The sequence below is a fragment of the Giraffa tippelskirchi genome, chromosome 5 (genome assembly GCF_054371585.1).
Source record: "Giraffa tippelskirchi isolate mGirTip1 chromosome 5, T2T-mGirTip1v1.2.pri, whole genome shotgun sequence".
Taxonomy (NCBI): domain Eukaryota; kingdom Metazoa; phylum Chordata; class Mammalia; order Artiodactyla; family Giraffidae; genus Giraffa; species Giraffa tippelskirchi.
In genome coordinates this window covers 72,113,578-72,140,786 of record NC_137279.1, presented here as the reverse complement: position 1 = coordinate 72,140,786, position 27,209 = coordinate 72,113,578, and the positions used below count along the sequence as shown (strand labels likewise).

The 27,209-nt window shown below is 37.3% G+C and overlaps 1 protein-coding gene across 3 annotated transcripts in view; it reads left to right on the top strand.

The window, feature by feature from the left end:
* Window positions 1-27,209, top strand: part of LOC145507225 (potassium channel subfamily T member 2) — a 406,914-nt gene that overhangs the window by 327,174 nt on the left and 52,531 nt on the right. For 2 of the 3 annotated variants that reach the window (XM_081493298.1, XM_081493299.1), the window contains one exon: window positions 12,343-12,477. In XM_081493298.1, coding sequence (XP_081349424.1) covers window positions 12,343-12,477 — 135 coding nt within the window. Of the gene's footprint in view, window positions 1-8,253; window positions 8,326-12,342; window positions 12,478-27,209 lie in introns of all 3 variants that reach the window. The other variant, XM_081493297.1, reaches the window with a different exon arrangement.

Sequence of the window (27,209 nt, the reverse complement as noted above, 5' to 3'; positions counted from 1 at the left end):
AAAATCTCTGCCAAAAGTGGACAATTTTGTTGTCTTTGTAAAGAACCATTAATTATCAGAGAAGCATATTAATGATCCATTTTATGTCATATCATAACACATCATCATTACTTCTTATTATTCTTCCACTGTTAAAACATATATCCTGTAACATAACATGAATAGTTTACACTTTACCATGTTCTTTTCTTTAGAAAATGTTTGATTAATATACTCTGATGAAAAAAGACTACTTAAACACTTCAAGATCCTTATACAGATATAAATATACATCACTGAATGATGTGGTCAAATCCATTGTATGTGCTAAAATTACGATATTTCTCTCTCTGACTCAAATTAGTAGCAGATGGTCCTTAAATCAATACGATAGTTTAACATCCTCCAATTCTCCTCTTCAATTCTAAAGTGATGCAAATTTTGGGATAAGCTGAATGAGGCCAACATCCACTGCCTTGTCTCTGCTTTTAAAATTTATGAAAAGAATTTTCTCAAAACAGAGATAGCTCCCTAATATAACTTCATGACATTATTTATCCTGAATATATGAATATCAAGATTCTCATGGATGCATCTCTTTTTAGCATCAGAATCTCAGTTATAATCAACTCTAAAACTCGAGCACATTTCTAGAGGTTTCAGTTGAAGAACTTTCAGGTCTGATGATTCACTGCTTTTTTTTTTATTATATTTTGGCATCCGGGGAAAGGTGATGTAAATTTAAAGCAGGTGTAGGAAAACAAAAACTTAGACCCAATGTCAGATGAAATAAGAGCTTAATAAAACAAATCGTAAGAGAATAAGAGTGGGATTACTGGGTAGCTAGGGTGATGGTGCCCTAGCCCCTCCAAGGCCTCGGGCCATATCCCTAATTATGGAACTTCTCTGGTAAGAAATGCTAAGAAACTGGCTAAGATCTGACGCATAGGAGATGCTCATTCACTATATGAATTCAGAAGTGTCAGATGCTGGCTCTTTCTGCTTATGGGGTGGTGTGTCCACTCCTGTAAAAATGCAGGGGTATTTACAAGCTGATTGACTTAGCGCAGGTGACTCAGTAGTAAAGAATATGCCTGGTGGGTGGGGAAGATCCCCTGGAGGAGGAAATGGCAACCCATGGACAGAGGAGCCTGCAGGACTACAGTCCATAAGGTCACAAAGAGTCAGATATGACTAATCATACATGCTTGCACAGCTCATGCATGACTTAGAGCATTCCCGTGTCCTGTGGCTTGGATTAAAGTGGGTCAAGTCAGGCCGCAGAATACAGAGAAGCAGAGAGGAAGAGGCTTGAAAGAAGTAGAACTGTGCCTACAGCATCCCTGTATAAAGCTATGGGTAAAAATTATTCTTTCACCTTCTTTACATTATTGCAAGATATAATTCCTGGTCCTGATGTATAAAACTCCTAAATGGGTTCTGGGACGCAATTTCAATGTGTGTGTGTGTGTGTGTGAGTGTGTTTCTTTACACTTCCAACAAGCGATGCTCAGGACCCCAGCTCAGTTCTGGGGGAATTCAACTCAGTTCTGACACTATCTACCCAGAAATAGCATTAGCTTCTCAGGTTGAATTTTCAGTTATACAAAATTGCCCCAACCCCACTTCAGAAGTCAATCACAAGCCAGGTTATCACCTTATAACTGATCAGCTGTATACTGAAAAAGACCCTGATTCTGGGAAAGATTGGGGGCAGGAGGAGAAAGGGGTAGCAGAGGATGAGATGATTGGATAACATCACCAACTCAATGGACATGAGTTTCAACAAACTCTGGGAGATAATGAAGGACAGGGGAGCCTGGAGTGCTGCAGTCCGTGGGATCACAAATAGTTGGACACAACTCAGTGACTGAACAACAACAATAGACTGGAAATTTCAGTGACTCCCTCCATGGACTTTGATGCCAGTTGCAAGTCCAGGTTGTTACCTGTACTTCTGACCCACTGGCTGTAACTCAGAGGTTTCCACCAACAACTACTTAGGGTCAAGTTATTTGGTAGAGCAGCTCACAGAATTCAGAGAAACATTTTACTGACTGGATTGCCAGCTTATTATAAAGGCATATAACTAGGAAAAACTGGGTGGAAGAGATGCACAGGGCAAGGTATGGGGAAAGAGCATGACTGTCACCAAATTTCTACCTATTCACCAGGCTGGAAGTTCTTTGAACTCTGTCTTTTTGGGGTTTTAATGGAAGATTCATTACACAGGCATAATTGACTAAATCATTGGTCACTGGTAATTGAACTCAATCTCTTGCCCCTACCCCTTCCTCAAAAATCAGGAGGTGGGACTGAAGTTCCAACTCTCTATTCAGGCTGGTTTCCCTGGCAAACAGCCTCAATCCTTGGCTACATTCCAAATGTCACCTCATTAATACATAAACCCAGTTGTCCTGGAAAGAGACTTGTTATGAAGAACAAGACACTCATTTCACCTTCATGTCTCTGAAGTGATTTCAGGAGGGTGAGAGACCAAATATTATTAACAGAAGATGCTCCCATGACTCTTATCACTCGGGAAATTCCAAGGGTTTTGGGAGTGGTGAGCTAGAAAATGTGGTGAAGACCAAAGATATGGGAGGAATCTGAATGTGAATGCCAAATACACATTCCTTATACATCACAGTATTGTACTTTGCAAAAGAGTCAATCTCACCAAATTTAGGACTGGAGTTTACTTTTGTCCTTTTCCATATCTAGTTTCCCTAAACAATCTTATTTCAGAATCACTAATCCCATTTTATCCCAGTGAGCAGGTGCAGGAGTTAGGATTTCTTAACCTGTGTATCTTGTGTAGACTTCAGAATTGCCATGACTAAATCATTCCCTTTCTGTTTGGTTTTGAATTAACACATTACCAAAATGCTCAATTACTGCATTATTGATTGATTTGTATAATGGAACTATAAAATCAAGCAGTTGTGTCCACAGTCTTAATTCCTGAATCAGATCAATCATCAATCAAAAAATCTGAAAATTCTGTTTCTCTTAGTTACTGGAAAACCGGTCAGTAATTCAATATAAGTATATATGTAGCTTTTATCAGAGATTATTTTACCTAAATAAGACCATAGTGATCATTTAATAAAATTAATAATCTTTATCACTACCTTTGTTCATTATAGTCATAATTGCTGAGCGTTTACTACATGGCAGTCATCCCAGTAGATACTTAGCCTTTATTTCGTATTTTATTTCCATAAAAAAATATATCCATGTCATATAGCATGATTTATCCTCAGAAAGATGTACCAAGCAGCTTAAGATCTCAAAGCTTACAAATTACAATAACATTTAAACAAGTTGATCCATGTGACTTGATTACACCACTGTCTCTTATTTCATAGAAAGGAGGAACAGGCCAAAGAAGTTATATGACTTTTTCCAAGGTCGATTCTAGGATTAGAACCTTCTCTGCAGTTCATAGTTCATTGTTCTTTCAATTATGTGATCTTACTTTAGTTACAGGTTTTTGACATATGCAAAAATGCATTGTTTATCAATTTTCAAATAAGAATATTTTAACTTTAGGTTATTTTGTATTAAAGTATTTTTCTTTGCTTTCCTAAGGGCCTACAGTTTGAAATCCAACTATTCACATGATGTTTGTTAAATGATTTTAGTGGGTTTGACTTTTTTCCAAAGAGTTGCGATGAAAGTGCTGTCTGTAAAATTGACAAGCATCCTGTGTATTTCCCAAAAGTGGTGTCAAACAATTTTATTTGTTGTTCTCTGTTCCTTTGATTGAGAATGAGGAAGCAAGAACTAACATCAGTAAATAATGTTCCAGGAAGTTTTATGCAATACTCTTTTTTTAAAAAACAATGAAATTGTTTTAAAGAACTTGTTTCTCTGCTGTGGCTAGTATTTTTCAATCTATTCTACAGTATTACAAAGAAATATGATGCTTTCTTCTTTAAAATATTTCTGGGTTATAAGAATTTACACACTAATAATTACACACACTTCTACAATTACTAGTTAGTTCAGTGGGATTTGACTTTATTTTAAATGCACGTGAGCATTGTTAAAAATAATGTCAATGGATAGCTACTTAGGAGATTTAGTGGAAAAAAAACATTTAATTCAATATAAAAAACAGATGCCATAAATATGAAATTTAAAATGTAAATTAAATTTATGATATTCACATACATAATATGTCAAAACAAGTGTTCATAATGTTTCCAAGTAAAAAGACTTCTGCATTTCATATGCTAATCTTGCACTGGATACTGGTTCATCAGATACAGTCTCAGTTCTGATTGGTTGGCCATCTGTTCTATTCTGTTGTGGCACCATACTGATTTTAAACATTTTGATTACCACTTCAACCTTAAAGGTCATCTGGTCATCTGATGATACCATTTCATATGAGAGATGGAAAAGAGAGTCAAAAAAACTTTGGAATATATTATCCAAAGCTATGCTGATTTAAAGTACAAGATTCAGGCTTATATTCTTAACTTTTACAATATCTTGTTTAAACTATCCCTTTACTAAATCAATCTTCTTTGCACATATAGTTACAAGTAGACTCCTGTTCAGCTTATTTCAAAAGTAATGGTAAACTGTTTTAGATATTAGGGTCCTTATTAAAGACATTCAAACCTTAGACTGACACAGATGTGAAATAAGATCTAAGCTTATCCTCTTGATAGGCTGTGTGTTACTGAATTTCTGTAAGCCTCCACTTTCTCATTTGTAAAATGAGAATATTTATCGTATTATTTTGCAATTATATAAAATAATGTATATGGAGCACTGGTATAGTATCTGACTCATGAAAGCCAGTCCAAAAAATGTAGTTTTCCTACCTTGTACCAGTCAACAAAAGGACATTGTCACTAATCAAAGTAATAGGTGAGTTTCTGTGAAAACCCAATTAACAGAAAAAAAAACCAAGGAAATTTATTTCAAGTTGTTGAAATTAAAATACTACTTCATTTTTAAGGGAGAAATAAAAGTGAGATTATGAAATGCTAACAAAATAAACTGTCTCACACATTCATTTCTTGAGTTTGAAATAAAAAATTGAGTTTATTATAATGTTAGTTGCTCACAGGTCTTCAACTCTTTGCAGCCCAATGGTCTGCAGCCCTCCAGACTTCTCTGACCATGGGATTCTCTAGGCAAGAATACTGGACGGGGTTGCCATTCCCTTCTCCAAGGGATCGTCCTCACACAGGAATTGAACCCAAGTCTCCTGAATTGTAGGCAGATTCTTTACCGTATGAGCCCCCAAGTTTATTATAGTTATTAGTCAAATGGGGAATAATGATCTTCAACTTGAAAATCCATGAAATTTCATGAAACCTTTCATTTCCTATCAATAACTGGTTAATTCATAGTTGTGTATAATCACAATTTTTGTAATGAATGTCTTTGTAAAGATATTTAGACTCATAAATAGTCATCTTTATTAATTGAATTACAGATAAGACTGATTAATGATCTGCTCATTTTTTTCTTTAGTAAGCAGTTTAGTGCCATAAAGACCTTTGCCAATTAATTAAATGTGTCAGCATAGCACATATGAATCTATGATTGATATATTCCTTATATTTCAGGTATCCTTTTAAGCCACCTTTATCATTAGAAGTAATGGGTGGATCTATTTACTATACAAGTCAAATTTTGTTAAGTATGACTTCACCAGTGGCTCAAGTGGTAAAGAATTCCTCCTGTAATGCAGGAGGTAGAGGAGATCAGGGTTCAATCCCTGGGTTGGAAAGATACCTTGGAGGAGGAAACGGCAACCCATTCCAGTATTCTTGCCTGGAGAATCCCATGGACAGAGGAGCCTAGCAGGCTACAGTCCATGGGGTCGCAAAGAGTTGGACAGGACTTAGTGACTGATCACACATGTACATGGTGTACTAGACTCCCTATGTTAGATATACTTCATCAGAATTGTATATTTACCAGGTTTCAGATGACTTGCCTTGCCTTGTAACATTGCTGGATTCATGTAAGGATGAACCGTGCTACCATAATACAGATGTTAATTTCTAAGGATTTGAAAGATTTGCTTGTGCATTGTATAATACATGTATGTTTGTGGCAGAATGGCATGTCTGTAAGATTCACAAGTTGCCTAACAACAGGCAATCATTTTGATGTTTAAGTGCTTTGAATGATTTCTGCTTGACAGAGCAACAAAATGCAAAGGCCGGATCTGCAGTTTTAACTCTAATAGAAGGGTTGGCATAACATAAAGACTTACTTTGTTCCTTGTGACCCTGGTACTTCTCATCACATGGAAAACTTTTCAGTATCTTTATTAAGCTGAATTATTTAATAACATCGAGTACTGTTCCAAGTCTTTGGAAGACAGATATGTTACAGTGAACAGATGGTCAGAGAAGATAGTGTAAACAATGGAAATGATCTGGAATTTTTTAAATTAGGAGGTTATTTCACACAGGGTATAGCTGTGCAATTAATAATAAGGAATTATGAATGTAATTCTGCTATGTAAGTTATTGAGCTATTCATTTTATCTGACTGGAACTATGCAAGAGCAAAGAGAGATAAAATAATGACCTCCAAAATGACACAGTCAAAAGGATCTTTCAAAGCACCACAGAATCTCAGTGCTGTCCCAGTCTGTGTCACTCAAATCCTAATATCTTCTTCTATAACCGCAAGGCAGGCAGGAACATAGAAGATCTGAAATGAGCAGTGTGAATATCCCTTCTAATTGTAAGAAGCAGCACCCAGAAAGTGAAGAATTGGCAGGCACTAGTCAAGACTGCTACTGGGAGTATATATGATTCTATTTGTGAAACCAACCTACACAATGGGCTTTAAAAATGTTTGTAACCTGTGGTTCACTAATGGGAAAACCAAATGTTAGGGAAAAAGTCACCAAAAAAAAAAGTCCAGAGCAGTAATTTTTATAATAGCAAGATATTAAAAATAGCTTGTCACTCCAGGGATTAATAGCATAAAAGTGAAAATAACTTAGAAACTGCATAATTGAGGGTTTTTTTAAAAAATGAATTGTGGTACATTTATAATATGTAGTAATATGGGACTACTTAAAATGGCTAGGAAGTCATTTTAGGAATGATGGTGGGAATGTCATCAACAGTGACATTCTTTGGATGTTTTCTTTTTATGCTTCACTGTACTAAATATTATTTTTCTTTAAAGTGAAGAGAGATGAGATTGATCAACAGGAAGAAATGAATCAGGGAGGAGAGACTTCTGGCTGGGATGCTGTCGGGGGTGTGCTCCCCTTTGCCTAGAAGTCCCCTTTCCTCCCCCTTAACTGGGCATCTCCTACTCATCCTTCAACACCCAAATTAAATATTTCCTCTATTCTGTCTCCTAAATGCAATCCATTCTTTATTTTTTAGCATATTCTATAATTTTGTGCTTTTACATATGTGTTCCAAAAATTCTATTTCTTGTAGTACAAGCTAACAAGATATATATATATATATATATATATATTTTTTTGCATATACTTGAGTATACCAAAATATCTGTTATGGAAAAATTTTGGATTCAGAGATGCTGAGTGAATAGATGCATGAAAGAATTGATAACTTTATAAAATGAATACAATGGACTAGGTAATTTCTAAGGAAGCTTCCAGGTTTATCATCTTTCCACAAATGTACATAAAGAGTAAAGATTTCAGTTGTAATACAATTTGTTCAACAGTGTATATTGAGAAAAGCAGTAGTGTTAAAGGGGAAATACTTTAATTTTAATTCTTTAGTATATATATATATTGCATGGGTACATATACTGTATTTATTTATTCATATGTTGATATATTAAAGGACATGTTGTGTTTCTCTATATATCTTAGAGAAACTTACTCTAGATAGACACACTAATTTAGTTTCTTATATTTTATATCATCAAAAAAACCACTAGTTCCCCATTTTACAAGACTTTCTCAGGATGAACAATTTCAAACTCATTGAAAAGACTTTTTAGTCATAAACTAAGAGTATCAATTTGGTGTTTTTGTAGAATACTGCCATAATGTTTCTGATTTAGAAAGCAGAAATGCGACTTGTTTTTTTTTTTAATTACTGAGAGCATTGTATTATTCATGACAAGTAAAAATGATATTTTTAAATTAATGTTAAGAGAAAAGGCACTTGAAAATGAATCTTGTCAATGGCGTTTAGTATTGGAAATGAGAACTGAGTCAGCTTACTTCCTTCCCTAGAAGTGCTGCCACTGTTGTGACACTGTGTTTCATTTTGTAACCCATGTGCTACTTAGGCCAGACATGCATTTTCTGGATGCCATCTGTTGGTTTCCAATGGTTTACTACATGGTGGGCTCTATTGACAAGTAGGTGACAAAATCTTTGGCACCCTCACCAGCGTGGTGTCCTGTGCTTGTCATGTGCTGTGCCCCGGTGTTGCATGTTGAGTGTAATTTGCCCTTTCAGTGTTGTAAATATGATGTATATTGCATGTAGAGCTTATGTTCTCGTGTTATACATCTTGCATTCAAACTTCCTAAGCAGTAATCTGTTGTTGAATTAAACAAATCTTGTTGCATGTCAATCTTGTTCCATTTCTAAAACCACTTCAGTTTTGTGTCATCTACAGCAGTAAGATTTTTAACTGTTAACGTTGTGATAGAGAAAACCTAGAACTTCAACATTGTGCTGCATTGGTATCATTACCATTACTTTTGGAAAACTTCAAAATCATTTGGAAATGCTCATTTTTAAGTCAAATTTATCAATTGGAGCATTTCCTTAGTTTATTCTTAGAACATATTAGAGTCTATAATTTATAATAATTTGTTAATTAAAGGTCAAATGTGTGCAATGCTTCAGCTTTAAAATACAAATTCTTTTATATGCATGAACATGACATTATAACAAATACTAAAATTAAAAGATCATAAAAGTAATATGCTTATAAAATGTGTAAATCTTCCATTCTAAAAGACATCATCAGCCAGAGCATTGCAAATAAAATGCTGACAGTTATCCACTGAGAACTCCCATGCTTACATTTCATCCTGTAGATGTTAAAAAAACAAAGCTTTGTAACATTGAGAGTGTTTATTGACTGTGGATACATTAATGGCCAAACAGATTAACACACATTTAGCCTCCATTCTACATGAATATGCCTGGGTTTCCCTGGTAGCTCAGTGGTAAAGAATCCACCTGCCAGTGCAAGAGATGCAGGTTCGATCCCTGGGTTGAGAAGATCCTCTGGAGTAGCAAATGGCAACCCACTCTTGCCTGGAGAATCCCGTAGACAGAGGAGCCTGGCAGACTACTTTTCAAGAGGTCGTAAAAGGGTTGGAAACAGCTTAGCAACTAAACAACTGCATTAATATAATTTACATTACTGTTGTCATAATACTAACCAACTAATTAAAATATAGAGGTACTAAAACTACTATGTGAATCCATGAAAGTGAAATCAACCCATATTTTATCATTAGTAATGTTTCTTTGATGTGATATTAATAGTATTCTATTAAAATTCATTAGGACATTATATTTAAAAGATACAAAATAAAACTCTCTTCCATCTTTTCTGATGTAAACTATAAAATGAATTCTCCCTTTATAAAAGTATTAATGGGGAGGAAAAGAAGAACGGAAAAGATCAAATTCCTAGGATTAGAGGTGAAAAAGGATTGACTACAACTTACTAATTATTGAAACTGGTAATTGATACAAGAGATTCCGGAGAAGGCAATGGCACCGATTGACTACAACTTACTAATTATTGAAACTGGTAATTGATACAAGAGATTCCGGAGAAGGCAATGGCACCCCACTCCAGTACTCCTGCCTGGAAAATCCCATGGATGGAGGAGCCTGGTAGGCTACAGTCCATGAGGTTGCTGAGAGTCGGACACGACTGAGCGACTTCACTTTCACTTTTCCCTTTCATGCACTGGAGGAAGAAATGGCAACCCACTCCAGTATTCTTGCCTGGAGAATCCCAGGGATGGCGGAGCTTGGTGGGCTGCCGTCTATGGGGTCGCACAGAGTCGGACACGACTGAAGCGACTTAGCAGCAGCAGCAGCAATAAGAGATTCACTATAAAAAAAAAAAAAAAAAGAGAGATTCACTATAGTATTCTCTTCTATGAATGAATTAAAACGCTCTCACAAACATTCCTCTATATTCATAGCTTCACATTCTGGTTCTCCTCAAAAAGGAAGTCTTAGACAAGGGTAGAAAGAGAGGCATTGCCAATGAAATTATCTGTAACTTTTCCAACCAATATGGTTGACTTTTTTCTTGGGCCGCCATCTGGTGGCCAAACTGTGTAAAGCACTCATGCTAAATTAAAAATAGTGTCTTAGTGGGGAGAAATTGTGATACACACAGAATTATAAAAACAAATCGGTAGTCTACTAAAAAGATAAAGAATAAAATACAATTTTAAATGAATACAAATAAGCTAAAGTTAAAACATGAAGAATAAAGTTTTTATGTGATTCAAAAATGCCACTCTAAATTTATGTATTAATAGTCTATAGATCCTATAAATTTATTTAGATTTAAACTCATATTCAATAATAATTACTAAAATCATTTACCAATGTTATGTGTAATTACAACAGCCAGTATTTTGAGTATGGAATTAACTGATATGTACAGGTTTGGCTAGCTAGTAACTGTTTAGTACAAGCATTGTCATAGTGAAGTTTTTTTGTCAAGTCTCAACTTCCTTGATTTATCAACGATGAAATATTTATTTTTATTATCACTTCTGTGTATCACTTTTTGATCAAGGTTACCTTCTATTACATTAACTTTACCTATATAGACAATTTGTTTAATGGGGGAAATAAAGATCATAAGAGCTGAAATATGAAAAAGTGAATTAACACTATAATAATAGGGTGTGAAGTCATAAGATTTAGCATCATTTTTATGGTCCTCAAGGGATCATATTTGCTTTCCACCTTCTTCTTTCCTTTAAAAAGTATTTTAATAGATGCAAGAATAATTATAAATTTCCTAGATAAAAGGAACACCCTAGTAAAGTGTTCCTGGAGATTTAAACTTGGTCATCATATTGATTAGATGTTATGGTCCTGGCCCGTCTCACCATAGGAAATTTATCTGGGATAACATTCTGTTTCCACAGTTTTAGCTATAAAACCCCTGCTATAGAACACTGTGCCTGATTCAAGCAAAATATTTTTTTCGGACTATTCCTGGGAATCTTGGACCCAAAGCTTTGGTAATACTCTCTCACCTTTCAACACAGTAAGAAATCTTGCCTCTTGCCTTCCCATAACAGGAAAATAATCCCCTCTAATGTACAATGGCTAATTCAAGGGATCATGCAGTTTGAGACGATCTTTCGGAGAATTAACTCTTCCATTTAAGAATCTAAAAGGAGCTACTGCTCTTTGAGTTTTACACTTTTTACTTTAAGTTGGAAGATATAAAAATCAGTTAGCCCAATTCTTCTTATTTGTCTTCAGTCAATTCTGAACCTAGAAAACCCTTGCATTCATTCAAGTATAATCTCCCTTCTCCAATTCAGTCCTATTTTTGAAATTTGTGTGAAGCAGAGGAAATGAGAAATGGTTTTCCTGATTCAGCTTTTGCTATAACATTGTTTTTAAACTCAATGCTAGGTAAATTTTTTATCAGTGATAGGGGAGATGACTGAATCTATGGTAACTCACAGGAACTTGTGTCTTAGTTTAGCAGTTGTTCCTGCAACCAACAGATTTAGTTCATTTAATCACTTGCTCAAAAAGTATCTAAAAGGTAGGCTTGAAAGCAAATGATATTTATATGTTTTACATATTCTTGGCTGTGTAGAACCAGTCTAAAACATATAGCTTCACACAGATAAATAGACATTTAAAAATAAATATCTCTAATAAACATATTTCCTTGTTAGGCTTGACCATCTAAATTAATATGTGTTCATTTCTATTCTTACCAGAAGAGCTTCAGAGATAACAAAAAATGCAAATGCCATGTTTCTGAAATAATGTGCTCACTGTAAAAACAAAGTTCTAACATGCTCTCATTCTGTTTGATTGCAAAATTGGTGTTTTCTGGCTTTATTTATAAAATTCAGAAGTATTATTAAAGAAAGATCCTTAATGCATATGCTTTGAAATTATTGAGATCTAATGAAGCATAAAGAACCCCCAAATGCAATTTATTTCATATCTCTAGAGAACATTGTATTGTATTAGTTCCCATAACATCTATCAGTGTCCACTCTGTGCAAGCCACCTATAACAGTAACCTCCATGCCTATAAGGGTGGGGAGTGGGTAGGCGAGTTTTAGCACCATCCTAATACTGAGATTTATTGAAAGCTCACTTTTCTCTGTTGATTTTTATCAAAGCCTAGATGATTTACTCAGGTGTGGAGTGACTTTTGCTGCCAACATGGTGGTGGTGGACAAAGAAAGCACCATGAGCGCCGAGGAAGATTACATGGCAGACGCCAAAACCATCGTCAACGTGCAGACCCTGTTCAGGTAAATGTCTGGACACCCTACCCCTTCCGTCGACTTCCATAAGGCATGACAATGAGACACAAACTGAAGTTATGTTTATTCAATCGATCATAAAACAGATATTATTTAAGACCTAATGTGTGACTGGTCCTATGCGAAATTTAATTTTTAACACAACGTCAGCAATTCTTTTAAAAATAAAAAGAATAATACATCTGTTTTCTTGTATTGTTTAACAAATTCTAAAAAAATGCATAAAGTAGCAGTCATGATTTTTTTTTCATGTTGCATATGTTCTGATTTTGCTTTTATGCATAGCAGTGGCCAAAGGTATGCATTTACATACTGAGTAACCAGGAATAAAAGATTGCAAGGCTCACTTACCCATGTCAGGAGCTAAGTCATAAGCTAATCTTGCTGTTTTACTGCCTTTTGTTAATTCAGCCCACCCAGATAGGAATTCCTCTTATGGTAATCTTTGGAGAAGGATGTGCGATACTGACCAGATAAAAGTTCATGCTGCGAGCAAAATCAAAATCCCTAGTGGGGACTTTCCTGGCAGTCTAGTGGTTAAGGCTTCACCTTCCAATGCAGGGGTTGCGGGTTCAATCTCTGTATTATAGCAAATCCAATAAAGACTTTTTAAATGGTTCATAAAAAAAAGAAAAAAAAAAACAACCAGTCAATTTACCTCTAAAAAAAAGTCACCAGTAAATCGAGGCATCTGTATCACTTGGAATGATTCTTTCTAAAATCATTTAACATTTAAATATCTAAAAGATCACTATTTCAGTTTTATGAGTTTTGCAGAAGTCTAAAGGAAGAATCTGAGCTACCAAATTAAGAAAATAAATAATACAATCTGAATTCGATTTTTTTCTCCCCTTACTTTATACCTTTGTTTTATAGCAGAACATGTACTGAGGGTAGTTATCTGTTTACAGTTTGAGGTCAGAATTCAGGAGAGTGGAGATTTGGGTCTCACTTAGGTTGACTATTTATTATATGATCTTAGGTAAATTACTTTCATTCTCTAAATCTTGATGTCTTAATCGTTAAGATTGTTGGAGATATAACATATACCGCCTGCTCATTTTTAGTTTCTCAATAAATATGCTTAGCTGTGTCCAGCTCTTTGTGACTCCTTGGACTGTAGTCAACTGGGCTCCTCTTGTTTTTGGAATTTTCCAGGCAAGAATACTGGAGTAGGTTGTCATTTCCTTTCCAGGGGATCTTCCTAACCCGGGGATCAAACCTGTGTCTGTTGCATCTCCTGCATTGGCAGGCAGATTCTTTACCACTGTGCCATCTGAGAAGGCCCAGTCAATGTTGTGCGTTCTGTGCTAAATCGCTTCACTCATGTCTGACTCTTTGTGACCTTTTGGATTGTAGCCTTCCAGGCTCCTCTGTCCATAGGGATTCTCCAGGCAAGAATACGGGAGTGGGTTGCCATGCCCTCCTCCAGGGGATCTTCCCCCAATGAATGTGAGCTACTATAATTATTAACCATATAATTATCACCTCCCTGGGGCAGAGTGGAAAAGGTGTGGACCTTGAAACAATATAGCAACAAATTTCATCTGACATCTATCCCAGAGGTTCCTGCAGAAAATTACTAAATGTGACTTTGAGTGTATTTCTTAACCTCACTGAAATTCAGTTTCCCTCACCTATAAAATGCATATGGAGAATAATTAACTCTTCTTGCAGTATCATTGTGAAGACAGGAAATCAGGTATGTAAAGAATCTGTCCAGCACCTGGAAAATCTACCATGAACTTGCCTAGAACCTCCTCCTGTTCAGAAGGAGTAATACATTCTCTGAAGTCACTGTAATGGGGTGGATCATTTGGAATATAGCTCACTAGTCATTGAGCTATGTAAGTAGTACATTTAAAAGTAGCATAACACATGCTTAAAATATGACATATTATATATAAGCTTGTTTTTTTTTCTCTCTAGAGAATGAAAAAGAAATATAGGGTAGAAAATTAATGCAGAGGATGAGATTTATAGTCAGTGAATAAAGTCAAGTCATAGTGTTTTATTCCATGCTTGGCAAAAGCTAATTATAGTTTTAGCAGGAGAGTGTCCTGGGTCTTCAATTAAGCATGCCATTTTAGTTTTCAACTTACTGTGAGTTTATTTGTGTTATAGTGAAGTTTCTGTTGATTTGACATATGCTCTGAATGAATTATTTTTATGTCAAGAGAATAATAAATCCCCATTTTACTGAGAGGTGCAAAGTCTCTAATTAATCATTTAAAATGAACCAGATGCCCAGAATACCTAAGGGCAGATACATGCGTGCTTGCTGATGGTGGCAAGCCTGCCTGCCCTGAGTACCTGGTGGAGGAGGGCCGCCTCTTGAAAGTGTGGATGGAGAGCGGATGTGTGCCTTTGGACCTTTTCACTATTAAAAGTTACCTATCTTACACAAGATATTTTAGACATTATGCAGTTTGTATAGTGCAAAAGCACATCTAGGATGAATAGTTTCAAACAGAAATTTGAGAAGAAATATTAGATACCCAGAATCTACTCTTCTCTTTCTTGTGTTCATAAAGGCATTTTTATTTAACTAAGTACAAAACAGTATTTTTCAGGAAAAAACATATTTTACATCCACAGACATAGAAAACAAATTTATGCTTACCAAAGGGGACAAGGGGAGGAGGGATAAATTAGGGTGTTGGGATTAACATATACACACCACTATACATGGGGGGCTTCCACCGTGGCTCAGCAGTAGTGAATCCACTTGCCAATGCAGGAGACATGGGAGACTCGGGTTCAATCCCAGGTCAGGAAGATCCCCTGGAGGATGGCATGGCAATCCACTTATTCTTTCCTGGAGAATTCCATGGGCAGGATAGCCTGATGGGCTGCAGTCCATGGGGTCACAAAGAGTCAGACACAGCTGAGCATGCACACAAGGCAACTACTATATATAAAATAAACAACCTATAAGGGAAAAGAGCCTGAAAAAGAATAGGTGTATATGTATGTGTAACTGAATCACTGTGTTGTACACTTGAAACTAACACAACGTTGTAAATCAGCTATAATTTTAAAAAATATGGTAATCCTTAAATAAACATTAAAGAAATCTAGGAGACTTTTTGATGGAGTAATTCATCAATTAGGCATGCAAAACTAGGCTAGTCTTACATAATAAAAGAACCAGATATCAGTATGCCCCTATGGTATATATAATACCATTTATCTAGATAAATGAGCAGAAATGTAAATTTTTTTTTTATTGGTCAATCAATTATCACCCTTGAGGTCACTCTTCCACACTTCTTGAAAGTTTCAGTTCCTGATTCACTGTGACTCTTGCCAGCCCTGCTTCTACCATAATTCTTGATGATTTAAAATATCCTAGACAGATGGTCCTTTGGATTTCTGACCTTAGTCACCCATTCTCATGGTCATTGGAGAATCAATAGTTTCCACTCCATATTCTGAGGTTCATTCAACTCTCTGAGCACTGCTTCTTATTTTCTATGTCATTTTTTCTCACATCCCCAACTCTGAATCATCCTTTTTCACTGGAATCTACTGTCCACTGATTCTACTGTCCACTGATCCTACTGTCCTTAGTCACCTGAGGGCTCTTCTTCCTTCCTTACCCAGATTCAGTTCCAAGATCAATCATGATAAACAGCCCTGTGCTGAGCCTCTAAACAATCACTGATGATCTACTGCAAGCTAACACCAGTCTCAACTCTGCTTCCCTTTTGTCTTTTCCTCCTACTCCCAGTTTTCTGAGCTTTCAGGTTTTCTGTCCACCACTTTGCATGAAATTTCCTAGAGGCAGATGACAAATTTTAGAGGGAGGATCCAATTGCTCTTATAGTAAGCATCAAGCTCTCAGTAGTGCAATCACAGTGTGTGGATAGCAGACCATTTATTTAGGATAAAAGCCTAGGACCCCATTTCAAGGGAACTAGATTCTTAAACATTGAGTTTGCAGGAGGGAATAATGTTAAAAATGAATTTGTTGTTGTTGTTCAGTCGCTAAGTCACGTCCTGCTCTTTGCAATCCGTGGTCTGCAGCATGCCAGCTTCGTCTGTCCTACACTATCTCCAGGAATTTGCTCAGATTCATGTCCATTGAGTCGGTGATGCTATCTAACCACTTCATCCTCTGCTGCCCCTTTCTCTTCTTGCCCTCAATCTTTCCCAGCATCAAGGTCTTTTCCAATAAGTTGACTGTTTGTATCAGGTGGCCAAAGTATTGGAGCTTCAGCTTCAATATGAGTCCTTCCAATGAATATTCATGGTCTATTTCCTCTAGGATTGACTGGTTTGATCTCTTTGTTGTCCAAGGGACTCACAAGCATCTCCTCCAGCACCACAATTTGAAAGCATCAATTCTTTGGCACTCAACCTTCTTGATGGCTCAACTCTCACATCCTTACATGACTATAGGAAAAACCATAAAAGTTATTAAAGAAGACAACTTAGGTGATACAAACAAACCTTAACACTTCATGAACTGAGCAATCTCCATTCCCAAGGGTCCAGAGAACTGCAAAATGGGATGCTGAGCTGTGCTTAGTCATCAGTCATGTCTGACTCTTTGTGACCCCATGGATTATAGCCCACCAGGCTCCTCTGTCCATGGGATTCTTCAGGCAAGAATACTGGAGTGGGTCACTATTTCCTATTTCAGGGGATCTTCCTGACCCAGGGATTGAACCAACATCTCCTGTGTCGCCTGTATAGCAGGAAGATTCTTTACCTGCTGAGCCATGGGGTGGGAGGAAGGAAGATTTTACAGCTTAAAGAATAAGAAACAAGGAAGAGAAACAAATAGAGAATAAATAAGGAAATAAGTACCAAGCCCAGAGTTGGCTTGGCATTTGGGGATTGGCTGACTGGATGTAATCTATTTCTGGTTCAGTGGGACATTTACAGGGACAGGAACGTGATCTAAGTTTTGGTTTGCAGATATAGCACCAGGGCAGGAGCAATTCAATCTTTGACCTAGAGTTTATTTCAACACTAATATCTCTAAAATATCAGCCAGTCCTTGCATTTTAATGACCATCATTCATTTCCTCAAAGAAGAGCCAGTTCTAATCAGTTTGTTAGTAAGGCGCACAGTGTTGACAGAAATATAACTAATAGAAGCCATTTCAACTCTAGGATGTACACTGTCTGATGAAAAACAACAACAACAAAACTGAACCACCTGGGTGGTGAAACTAAATGCTAGCTGCACCTGGAGTTTATCTTAAACCTGACTCTGAACCTATCACACTGTTTTTGCTGAAGTATTTTAACATGAGAGATAGCCTAAGAGTCATTCAGCTGATATTGATGGAGTTTAGGATTTAAATTGGAAGAGTTCCAAAGTCTAACATCAACTTCATTTGAATCTAGGTAGTCTAAATGTACCCAAACTCTTGCATCGTCCTGCCAAGCAAGGCTGTTGAAAGGACTAAGTGAGATGATTTCTGAGAAGTACATAATAGGCAGCTAATAATTGGAAGTTTCTACTTATTAATAGAATGTGTCTTTTAAGCAAACTTGAGCTGCTGTTTCTAAAATACTGTGGCCACCAAAATGTGTAAGCAGACATCATGGTTAGTTTATTAATTAGAAACTTGGGACAAGAAGTTCAGTTCAGTTCAGTTCAGTCGCTCAGTCATGTCCGACTCTTTGCGACCCCATGAATTGCAGCACGTCAGGCCTCCCTGTCCATCACCAACTCCCAGAGTCTACCCAAACCCATGTTCATCGAGTTGGTGATGCCATCCAACCATCTCATCCTCTGTTGTCCCCTTCTCCTCCCGCCCCCAATCCTACCCAGCATTAGGGTCTTTTCCAATGAGTCAACCCTTCGCATGAGGTGACCAAAGTATTGGAGTTTCAGCTTCAACATCAGACCTTCCAATGAACATCCAGGATTGATCTCTTTTAGGATGGATTGATTGGATCTCCTTGCAGTCCAAGGGATTCTCAAGAGTCTTCTCCAACACCACAGTTCAAAAGCATCAATTCGGCGGCGCTCAGCTTTCTTCACCGTCCAACTCTCACATCCATACATGACCACTGGAAAAACCATAGCCTTGACTAGACGGACTTTTGTTGGCAAAGTAATGTCTCTGCTTTTAAATATGCTATCTAGGTTAGCCATACCCTTCCTTCCAAGGATTAAGCGTCTTTCAATTTCATGGCTGCAATCACCATCAGCAGTGATTCTGGAGCCCAAAAAAGTAAAGTCTGGCACTGTTTCCACTGTTTCCCCATCTATTTCCCATGGAGTGATGGGACCAGATGCCATGATCTTAGTTTTCTGAACGTTGAGCTTTAAGCCAACTTTTTCACTCTCCTCCTTCACCTTCATCAAGAGGCTCTTTAGTTCTTCTTCACTCTCTGCCATAAGGGTGGTGTCATCCGCATATCTGAGGTTATTGATATTTCTCCTGGCAATCTTGATTCCAGCTTGTGTTTCTTCCAGCCCAGCGTTTCTCATGATGTACTCTGCATAGAAGTTAAATAAGCAGGGTGACAATATACAGCCTTGACGTACTCCTTTTCCTATTTGGAACCAGTCTGTTGTTCCACGGCCAGTTCTAATTGTTGCTTCCTGACCTGCATACAGGTTTCTCAAGAGACAGGTCAGATGGTCTGGTATTCCTATCTCTTTCAGAATTTTCCACAGTTTATTGTGATTCACACAGTCAAAGGCTTTGGCATAGTCAATAAAGCAGAAATAGATGTTTTTCTGGAACTCTCTTGCTTTTTCAATGATCCAGTGGATATTGGCAATTTGATCTCTGATTCCTCTGCCTTTTCTAAATCCAGCTTGAACATCTGGAAGTTCACGGTTCACGTATTGCTGAAGCCTGGCTTGGAGAATTTTGAGCATTACTTTACTAGCATGTGAGATGAGTGCAATTGTGCGATAGTTTGAGCATTCTTTGGCATTGCCTTTCTTTGGGATTGGAATGAAAACTGACCTTTTCCAGTCCTGTGGCCACTGCTGAGTTTTCCAAATTTGTTGGCATATCGAGTGCAGCACTTTCACAGCATCACCTTTGAGGATTTGAAATAGCTCAACTGGAATTCCATCACCTCCACTAGCTTTGTTCGTAGTGATGCTTTCTAAGGCCCACTTGACTTCACATTCCAGGATGTCTGGCTCTAGGTGAGTGATCACATCATCGTGATTATCTGGGTTGTGAATATCTTTTTGTACAGTTCTTCTAAGTTAGAAGCATTATTTCTTTGGCTTATTTATTTCTAAAAGACAATCAAATCTTGTGATCTCCTTAGTATCCAGATGTTTTAGATGAATAAAGATTACTGTATGCTGTTACTTTATGTAGGGTGATGCTACATTTTATGTTAGCATTTCTGACTGTGTAGCGGTTTGAGCCATGCCATTTTAACTTGATTATCTTGGCATTCTGTTTGGATGGGAGGCCTTTTGAGTTTTACATTTTTTGCTTTTAAAACTGTGTAGGAATATGTAGAAAAATCTGCAATCTGTGCTTATATTAGAGATAAAAACAGGATAGAATTCAAGTATGAAATGAAAGTAAGAATGCTCTAGTTCACAACTTACTAATATAACTGATATGACCAGTCTGGAATAAGGTTGAATTTGTTATTCAGAAGCTCAGACTGCTCACTTGAGCCCCTACCCACCCAGCTTACTAGGACACTCAGCTTCACTGGTCAGTGTGGTGAAGACAATTCTCTTCTCTCTCAATTGTCTGAGGAGGATTTAGGCGGTTTGGGGGGTTTGGAGAGAATTCCTTTCCACCTGGAGTTGCATCTGAAACACAGCTTTGTGATTGAACACTGCACAACACTGCTTAATGTATCTTCATCCAGTGTGAGTTACCTGTTTGCTGTTTTGGCCCCAAAATACCCACCTAGGAAGTGATTCGTCTTTAGCATACAAAGTCTAGAGCGAGGTACCTAGAGTATTAACACTCAAACACTTAGGGAGAACCCCTGAGGTGTGTGCTAGGATAGCTGGACCAAGAGGAACCTCCAGACTCAGCCATGATTTGTGCCAGCATGCGGTGTCTCTGCAGAAGGACCTGAGTGGGTCCTTACCCAGATGCATGCCTCTCTCCTGGGGAGTTTCCTTTGTGGGCTCCTAGTTGCTCCATAAAGAAGCAAACTTCCTGCGGATGACCTCTAGCCCAGAGGTTGCCAGATCCCCTCCACTGCTTTGCTCAGAAGAGACTATTGGAATCCCTAGCAGCTGGCCCGCCTGCTCTCCTAAGGGCCATTTCAGAGCACAAGAAGACAGTAGCAGATAAGGTCTTTATCATGGTGTTGTTGTTATTTAGCTGCTTAGCCATTGTCCAACTCTTTTGCAATCCTTGGACTGCCGCCCGCCAGTCTCCTCCATCCATGGGATTTCCAAGGCAACAATTCTGGAGTGGGTTGACATTTCCTTCTCCAGGGGATCTTCCCAACCTGGACCTTTGAACCCATGTTTCCTGTGTTTCTTGCATTGGCCTGAGCCACCAGGGAAGCCCCCTTTGTCAACTTAGATCCTGTTAAAATTTCTCTTCCACCTGCCTAAGCACCTTCCTTACACATCTCAGAGAAGCACTCAGGTGAGTCTTCCAGGCACAAAGATTCCTTAAAAAAAATTTCAAATTGAAAGAAAAGCTGGCCCTCACTTTCAAATTTAAATTTCTCTTGCTGAGATTTTACCTAACAAGACACTCTGTATATTTGGGAAATGCTGAATGTTTTCACACTTTTATGAACAAGTGTTAGTACCTAAATTCAACTTAAGTAGGCATATCAAAATGTGCCTTGAATAAAAACAACCATTTCCAACACCAAAGACATTTTGAAGTGGCAAGTTTTGCTCCACTTTACAAGGAAAATATTAAGCAAGTCAAGGATTGTTAGTTTGGCAACTAATGAAAGAAAATAGAAGAATCTGTGTGATCTAGTCTAGTGGGTGAAGGAATGCCCCCCTGAGGAATTGGATTTCAGTCTTTAACTAGAAGGGCATCCCAGGAGGTACAGTGGCAAAAATCCACCTTCAATGCAGGAGACACAGGTTCAGTTCCTGGGTCAGGAAGATCCCCTCAAGGAGGGAATGGCAACCCACTCCAGTATTCTTGCCTGAGAAATCCCATGGGCAGAGGAGCCTGGTGGGCTACAATCCATGGGGTCACAAAGAGTCAGACACAGCTGAGTAACTGTGCACACACGCACTTTTGCTAGAGAGAGACTGAGTGGATGTAGAGATGAGCAGAGACTTCCACAAGAGGGCAGCAAATACCAAGGCTCTGGGTACTAAACAGCACTTGGCGCAGAGCCAGGGGAAAGTCCAACCTAGGCTGAAATGGAAATCAGAAGCCAGACTATACATGACTTTGAAGAACAGTTTAATGAGCTGCACTTTATTTTAGGAATAACAGGAAAGTATTGAAAGATACAGGATTTTAATTTTTTTTGCCAATTAATTTTGCTGTATAGTAGAAACTAACATAAAATTGTAAAGCAATGCTAAAACTAATTAAAAATAAATAAATAAAACATTATTTTAGCCTCAAGGTGAAGAATTGTTTGAGGAAGAGTGAGAGCAAATGACAGCCAACCAGCTAGAAGGCGTTTGAATTGACAGGACTATAGGAGGAAAAATGTCATGTTAAAAGTAAAAATAAAAAGGGAATATTATTTCTAGCTTGGCACTAGTAATTATAGTCTTACTGAAGAAATGACACCCATAGGCACTTGGGAAATTATTCAAGAGTAATTCCTTTATATAGTGCAGAAACATTTTAATATTTTCTTTGGTTTACATGGGTGAAATTTTTATTTATAGGAGATATCTTATGTTTACTATATGGTCATTTAACGACTACCTCAGACTCAAATCTAAAATGTTTTAAAAGTGCTTGTGAAAAATTAAAATATTTTCATATTTGTTTTAGTGCCAATATTCAGTTACAGTCTAAAACTGGTATCTCGTGCGTTTAAGTGTGTCTATATACCTTACATAATAATATATACCCCTGTGATTTAAAACATCAATCCCAGCCACCACAGATCAAATTGAATAGAGTGACACACTAGCTTAGTAATATTTTATGAAATATTATAAATATTTTCCAGATTTTTATGTTCTTATGTTTGATTGTTTTGCTTTAATATATAATGCAGCTAGTCTCAGAGTTCTCCCAGTTTGTGAAATAGAGTGTATGGTGTGGTTTTCATCTTTGGTTAGCATACCTGAGCATTTCAGAATTATTTATTAAATGAATTAATTCAGGCAGGTAACTAGTCCATAGATATTTTACACGATTATATTTACATCACTGAGTAAATTTAAATAGCCACATCAAAATATGCCTTGAATAAAAAATAACTTCAAATGCCACAGGCATTTTGGGGTAGCAAGTTTTGCTCCACTATACAAAGAAAGTATTAAACAAGTCATTTTAAAATGTAACTAGAGTATTAACTAGAGAAGTAATTGTAGAACATTTTTAGATAGAACAAAGTACATTATTTTCAGTTGCTATGTTGCTTTATGGTGATCCTGGTACCTAGGAAAAAGAGACTTGTTGTTCAGTCGCTAAGCCACGTCCAACTTTTTGCAACCCCATGAACTCAGCACACCAGGCTTCCCTGTCCTTCACTATCTCCCAGAGTTTATTCAAACTCATGTCCATTGAGTTGGTGAGGCTATCCAGCAATCTCATCCTCTGTCACTCCCTTTTCTTCCTGCCCTTAATCTTTCCCAGCATCATGATCTTTGCCAGTGAGTTGGCTGTTTTTCATAAAAGGTGGCCAAATTATTGGAGCTTCAATTTCAGTATCAGTCCTTCCAGTAAATATTCAGGGTGGATTTCTTTTAGAACTGACTGGTTTGATCTCCTTGCAGTCCAAGGGATTCTTAAGAGTCTTCCCCAGCACCACAATTCAAAAGCATCAATTCTTTGGCACTCAGCCTTCTTGATGGTCCAACTCTCACATCTTTACATGACTACTGGAAAAAACATAGCTTTGATTATACACAACTTTGTCTGCAAACTGAAGTCTCTGGTTTTTAATATGCTATCCAGATTTGTCATAGCTTTTCTTCCAAGAAGCAAGTGGTTTTTAATTTGATGGCTGCAGTCAGAATCCACAGTGATTTTGGAACTTTACCAAGATGGTAAAGTCTGCCACTTTTTCTACTTTTTCCCCATCTATTGCCATGATCTTAGTTTTTTGAAAGTTGAGTTTAAAGGCAGCTTTTTTACTCTCCTCTTTCACCTTCATCAAGAGTTCCTCTTCACTTTCTGCCATGAAAGTGGTATCATCTACATATCTGAGGCTGGTGATATTTCTCTTGCCAATCTTGATTCCAGCTTGTGATTCATCCAGCTTGGTATTTCCCATGATGTACTCTGCATCAGTTCAGTTCAGTTCAGTCACTCAGTCGTGTCTGACTGTTTGCAACTCAATGGACTGCAGCACTCCAGGCCTCCCTGTCCATCACCAACTCCAGGAGTTTACTCAAACTCATGTCCATTGAATCAGTGATGCCATCCAACCATCTCATCCTCTGTCATCCCCTTCTCCTCCCACCTTCAATCTTTCCCAGCATCAGGATCTTTTCAAATGAATCAGTTCTTCCCATCAGGTGGCCAAATTATTGGAGTTTCAGCTTCAGCATCAGTCCTTCCAATGAATATTCAAGACTGATTTCCTTTCAGATGGACTGGTTGGATCTCCTTGCAGTCCAAGGGACTCTCAAGAGCCTTCTCCAACAGCACAGTTCAAAAGCATCAATTCTTCAGTGCTCAGCTTTCTTTGTAGTTCAACTCTCACATCCATACATGACTACTGGAAAAATCATAGCTTTGACTAGACAGACCTTTGTTGGCAAAGTAACGTCTCTGCTTTTTAATAAGCTGTTTAGGTTTAGGTTGGTCTTAACTTTTCTTCCAAGGAGCAAGCATCTTTTACTTTCATGACTCCAGTTACCATCTGTGGTGATTTTGGAGCACCCCCAAAATAAAATCTGTCACTGTTTCCATTGTTTCCCCATCTATTTGCCATGAAGTAATGGGACTGGATGCCATGATCTTAGTTTTCTGAATGTTGAGTTTTAAGCCAAATTTTTCACTCTCCTCTTTCTCTAGATAGAAGTTAAATAAGTAAGGTGACAATATACAACCTTAATATACCCCTTTCCCAATCTGAAGCAGTCTGTTGTTCCATGTCTGGTTCTAACTGTTGCTTCTTGACCTGCTTACAGGTTTCTCAGAGGCAGGTAAGGTGGTCTGTATTTCCATCTCTTGAAGAATTTTCCACTGTTTGTTGTGATCCACACAGTGGCTCAGATGTTAAAGAATCTGCCTGCAATGCGGGAGACAATGCAGGAGACCTGAGTTTGATACATGAGTTGGAAAGATCCCTTGGAGAAGGGAAGAGCTAACCACTCCGTATTCTTTCCTGGAGAATTCCATGGAAGAGGAGCCTAGCGGGCTATAGTCCAAGGGTTCCAAGCAGTTGACACAACTGATCTCTAGTCTTCCCCATTTTATGGATTTCCTGTATTTCTTTGCCTTGTTCACTTACGGCTTTATTATCTCTCCTTGTTATTCTGTGAATATCTTCATTCAGATGGGTGTATCTTCACCTTTCTCCTTTTCCTTTCACCTCTCCTCTTACGTCATTTTATTTCTAAAATGTTATATATTCAAAATATACTTGTCATGTTAAGGTTCAGAAATATGTGTACAGTGTCAGTATTTTAAAGGTATATAATTAAATCTCTTAAGCAATCAAATTTGTAAATATAAAGTGTTATAATTCAACACAGGAAATATTTTATGGATTTGAAAGACACTACAATAAAATATTTCATTATTTAAATGTTATTAGTTCTAAGTTTTCACTAGGTGGCAGACTAGATATTTCACTCAGTTTTTCAGTTTAAGGTAACATAAATGGAGTAAGTTCAATTATATAGAACAGAAATGACACATTGCATAAATTTTGTTGTCCTATCTAATTTCAATTCTAGAAGTCACTTAAACTTAAACACAATGACTGGATCACTCAATTATTTTATCACTGTCTCTTACTAAAGCCTTGAATATAACTGTCTACATATATATATATGGACAGAGGAGCCTGGTTGGCTACAGTCCATAGGATTGTAAGGAGTCAGACACCGCACACTGTATGTACGTATTTGATGTATTTTGTTATAAAAAGGGTTATAAAGAAAAAATCAAGTAATCAAAAATTTTTCTAAAATTCAAAAATAACATATGTGAAAGAAAAAGTCATATTTCTCATAGAAAACAAAGATTTCTAAAATATGAGATACTTGTTGACAGCTTTGTTTCCTCAGAAATTCCTTCCCTGACCATGCATCTTAGCACCTTTCAAGATGTTCCTGTTTAATTTGTGAATCACAGAGTTCAGTCAGCCACTTTTAGCATCCTTAGAAAAATATATACATTCATATAATTTATGAACTTTTTGCAGTTTTTTTATATTACATCATAAAGTCTACACCAAAGGCAGGGATTTCACATTATACTTTTTTTTTTTTTATCTGTTGGAAACCAGAGTTTTCCAATAGCAAATACTTGATATTTATTTACTAAATTAGATACTAAATATGGTCCTCAGTAAATTGAAACCACAGTAATGAAATTATGATCTAACAACTACTATTGAGGGATAGATACAGAAGTAGAGATTACAAAAGTTTAAATTAGACGCAGCTGGTAATATCTGAAACTCTGACATGTTGTGAGATATTCTTAATAATACTCCTTTTTATTTGGGTCATCTGAATTTTCTTTCCTACCTACCTATTTATTGAAAGTAGCAGTAATCATAGTAGTTCTCCATCTGGCAGATGGTGATCCCCAGGATAGGCAGAGCTGTGCAGGGTTGGTGCCTAGCAGTAGAGAGGAGTCTGATCAGGGGCCCTGCTAGACAATCACTGGGCCTACCCTGTAAGGCTGAGCTCACCTGAAGGCCTGGCTCAGACCAGCACAAACCCAGAGATACTGAGAAGGTGGAGTCAGGGGTGAGCCATAGGTTCCCAACTCCTCCCAGGGAACAGGAGGTGCAGACAGAAACACAGAACAATGAGGTCTCTACCTGATGTTCTGGAGATTGCATGAGTTAATGCATGAAAAGCTCTAATAATAATGCCCTTTAAATTTTGTGTGTTATCAAGTTTTGGACATTTTTTTTTTAAAACTTCCAAAAGAGGTTTTTAAAAACTGAAGAGGAAAACCTTAGGTCAGTTAATTTTCTTTTTCAGAAGCTCTGATCATGGATATGCCATTTATTCTCTAAATGAGACTCTGCTTTATCTTCACTGTCTGTTTTGCTACTATTTTATATTCATTTTAGTTTCTGCTGTGTTGGATTATTGAATATTGTCTGTGACAGGCCATAACATGGTAAATATCTTTAGTGACATGGTTGTTTTAAAATATTTCTTAAATGAAGACTTTTAAAACTTCCAGATGGTATGAGATTTGTCGGTTGGTGGCATTTCCTAGGCTTACCAGATGGAGTGGTATCAGCCCAAAAGTCAACTGATATTTTTTGCCATCAGGCCACTCTTCTAATTTTTCAGGTTTCCCTGGTGGCTCAGATGATAAAGAATCTGTCTACAATGCAAGAGACCCAGTTTCAATCCCTGGGTCAGGAAGATCCCCTGGAGAAGAGAATAGCACCCAACTCCAGTATTCTTGCCTAAAGAATTCCATGGATAGAGGAGCCTG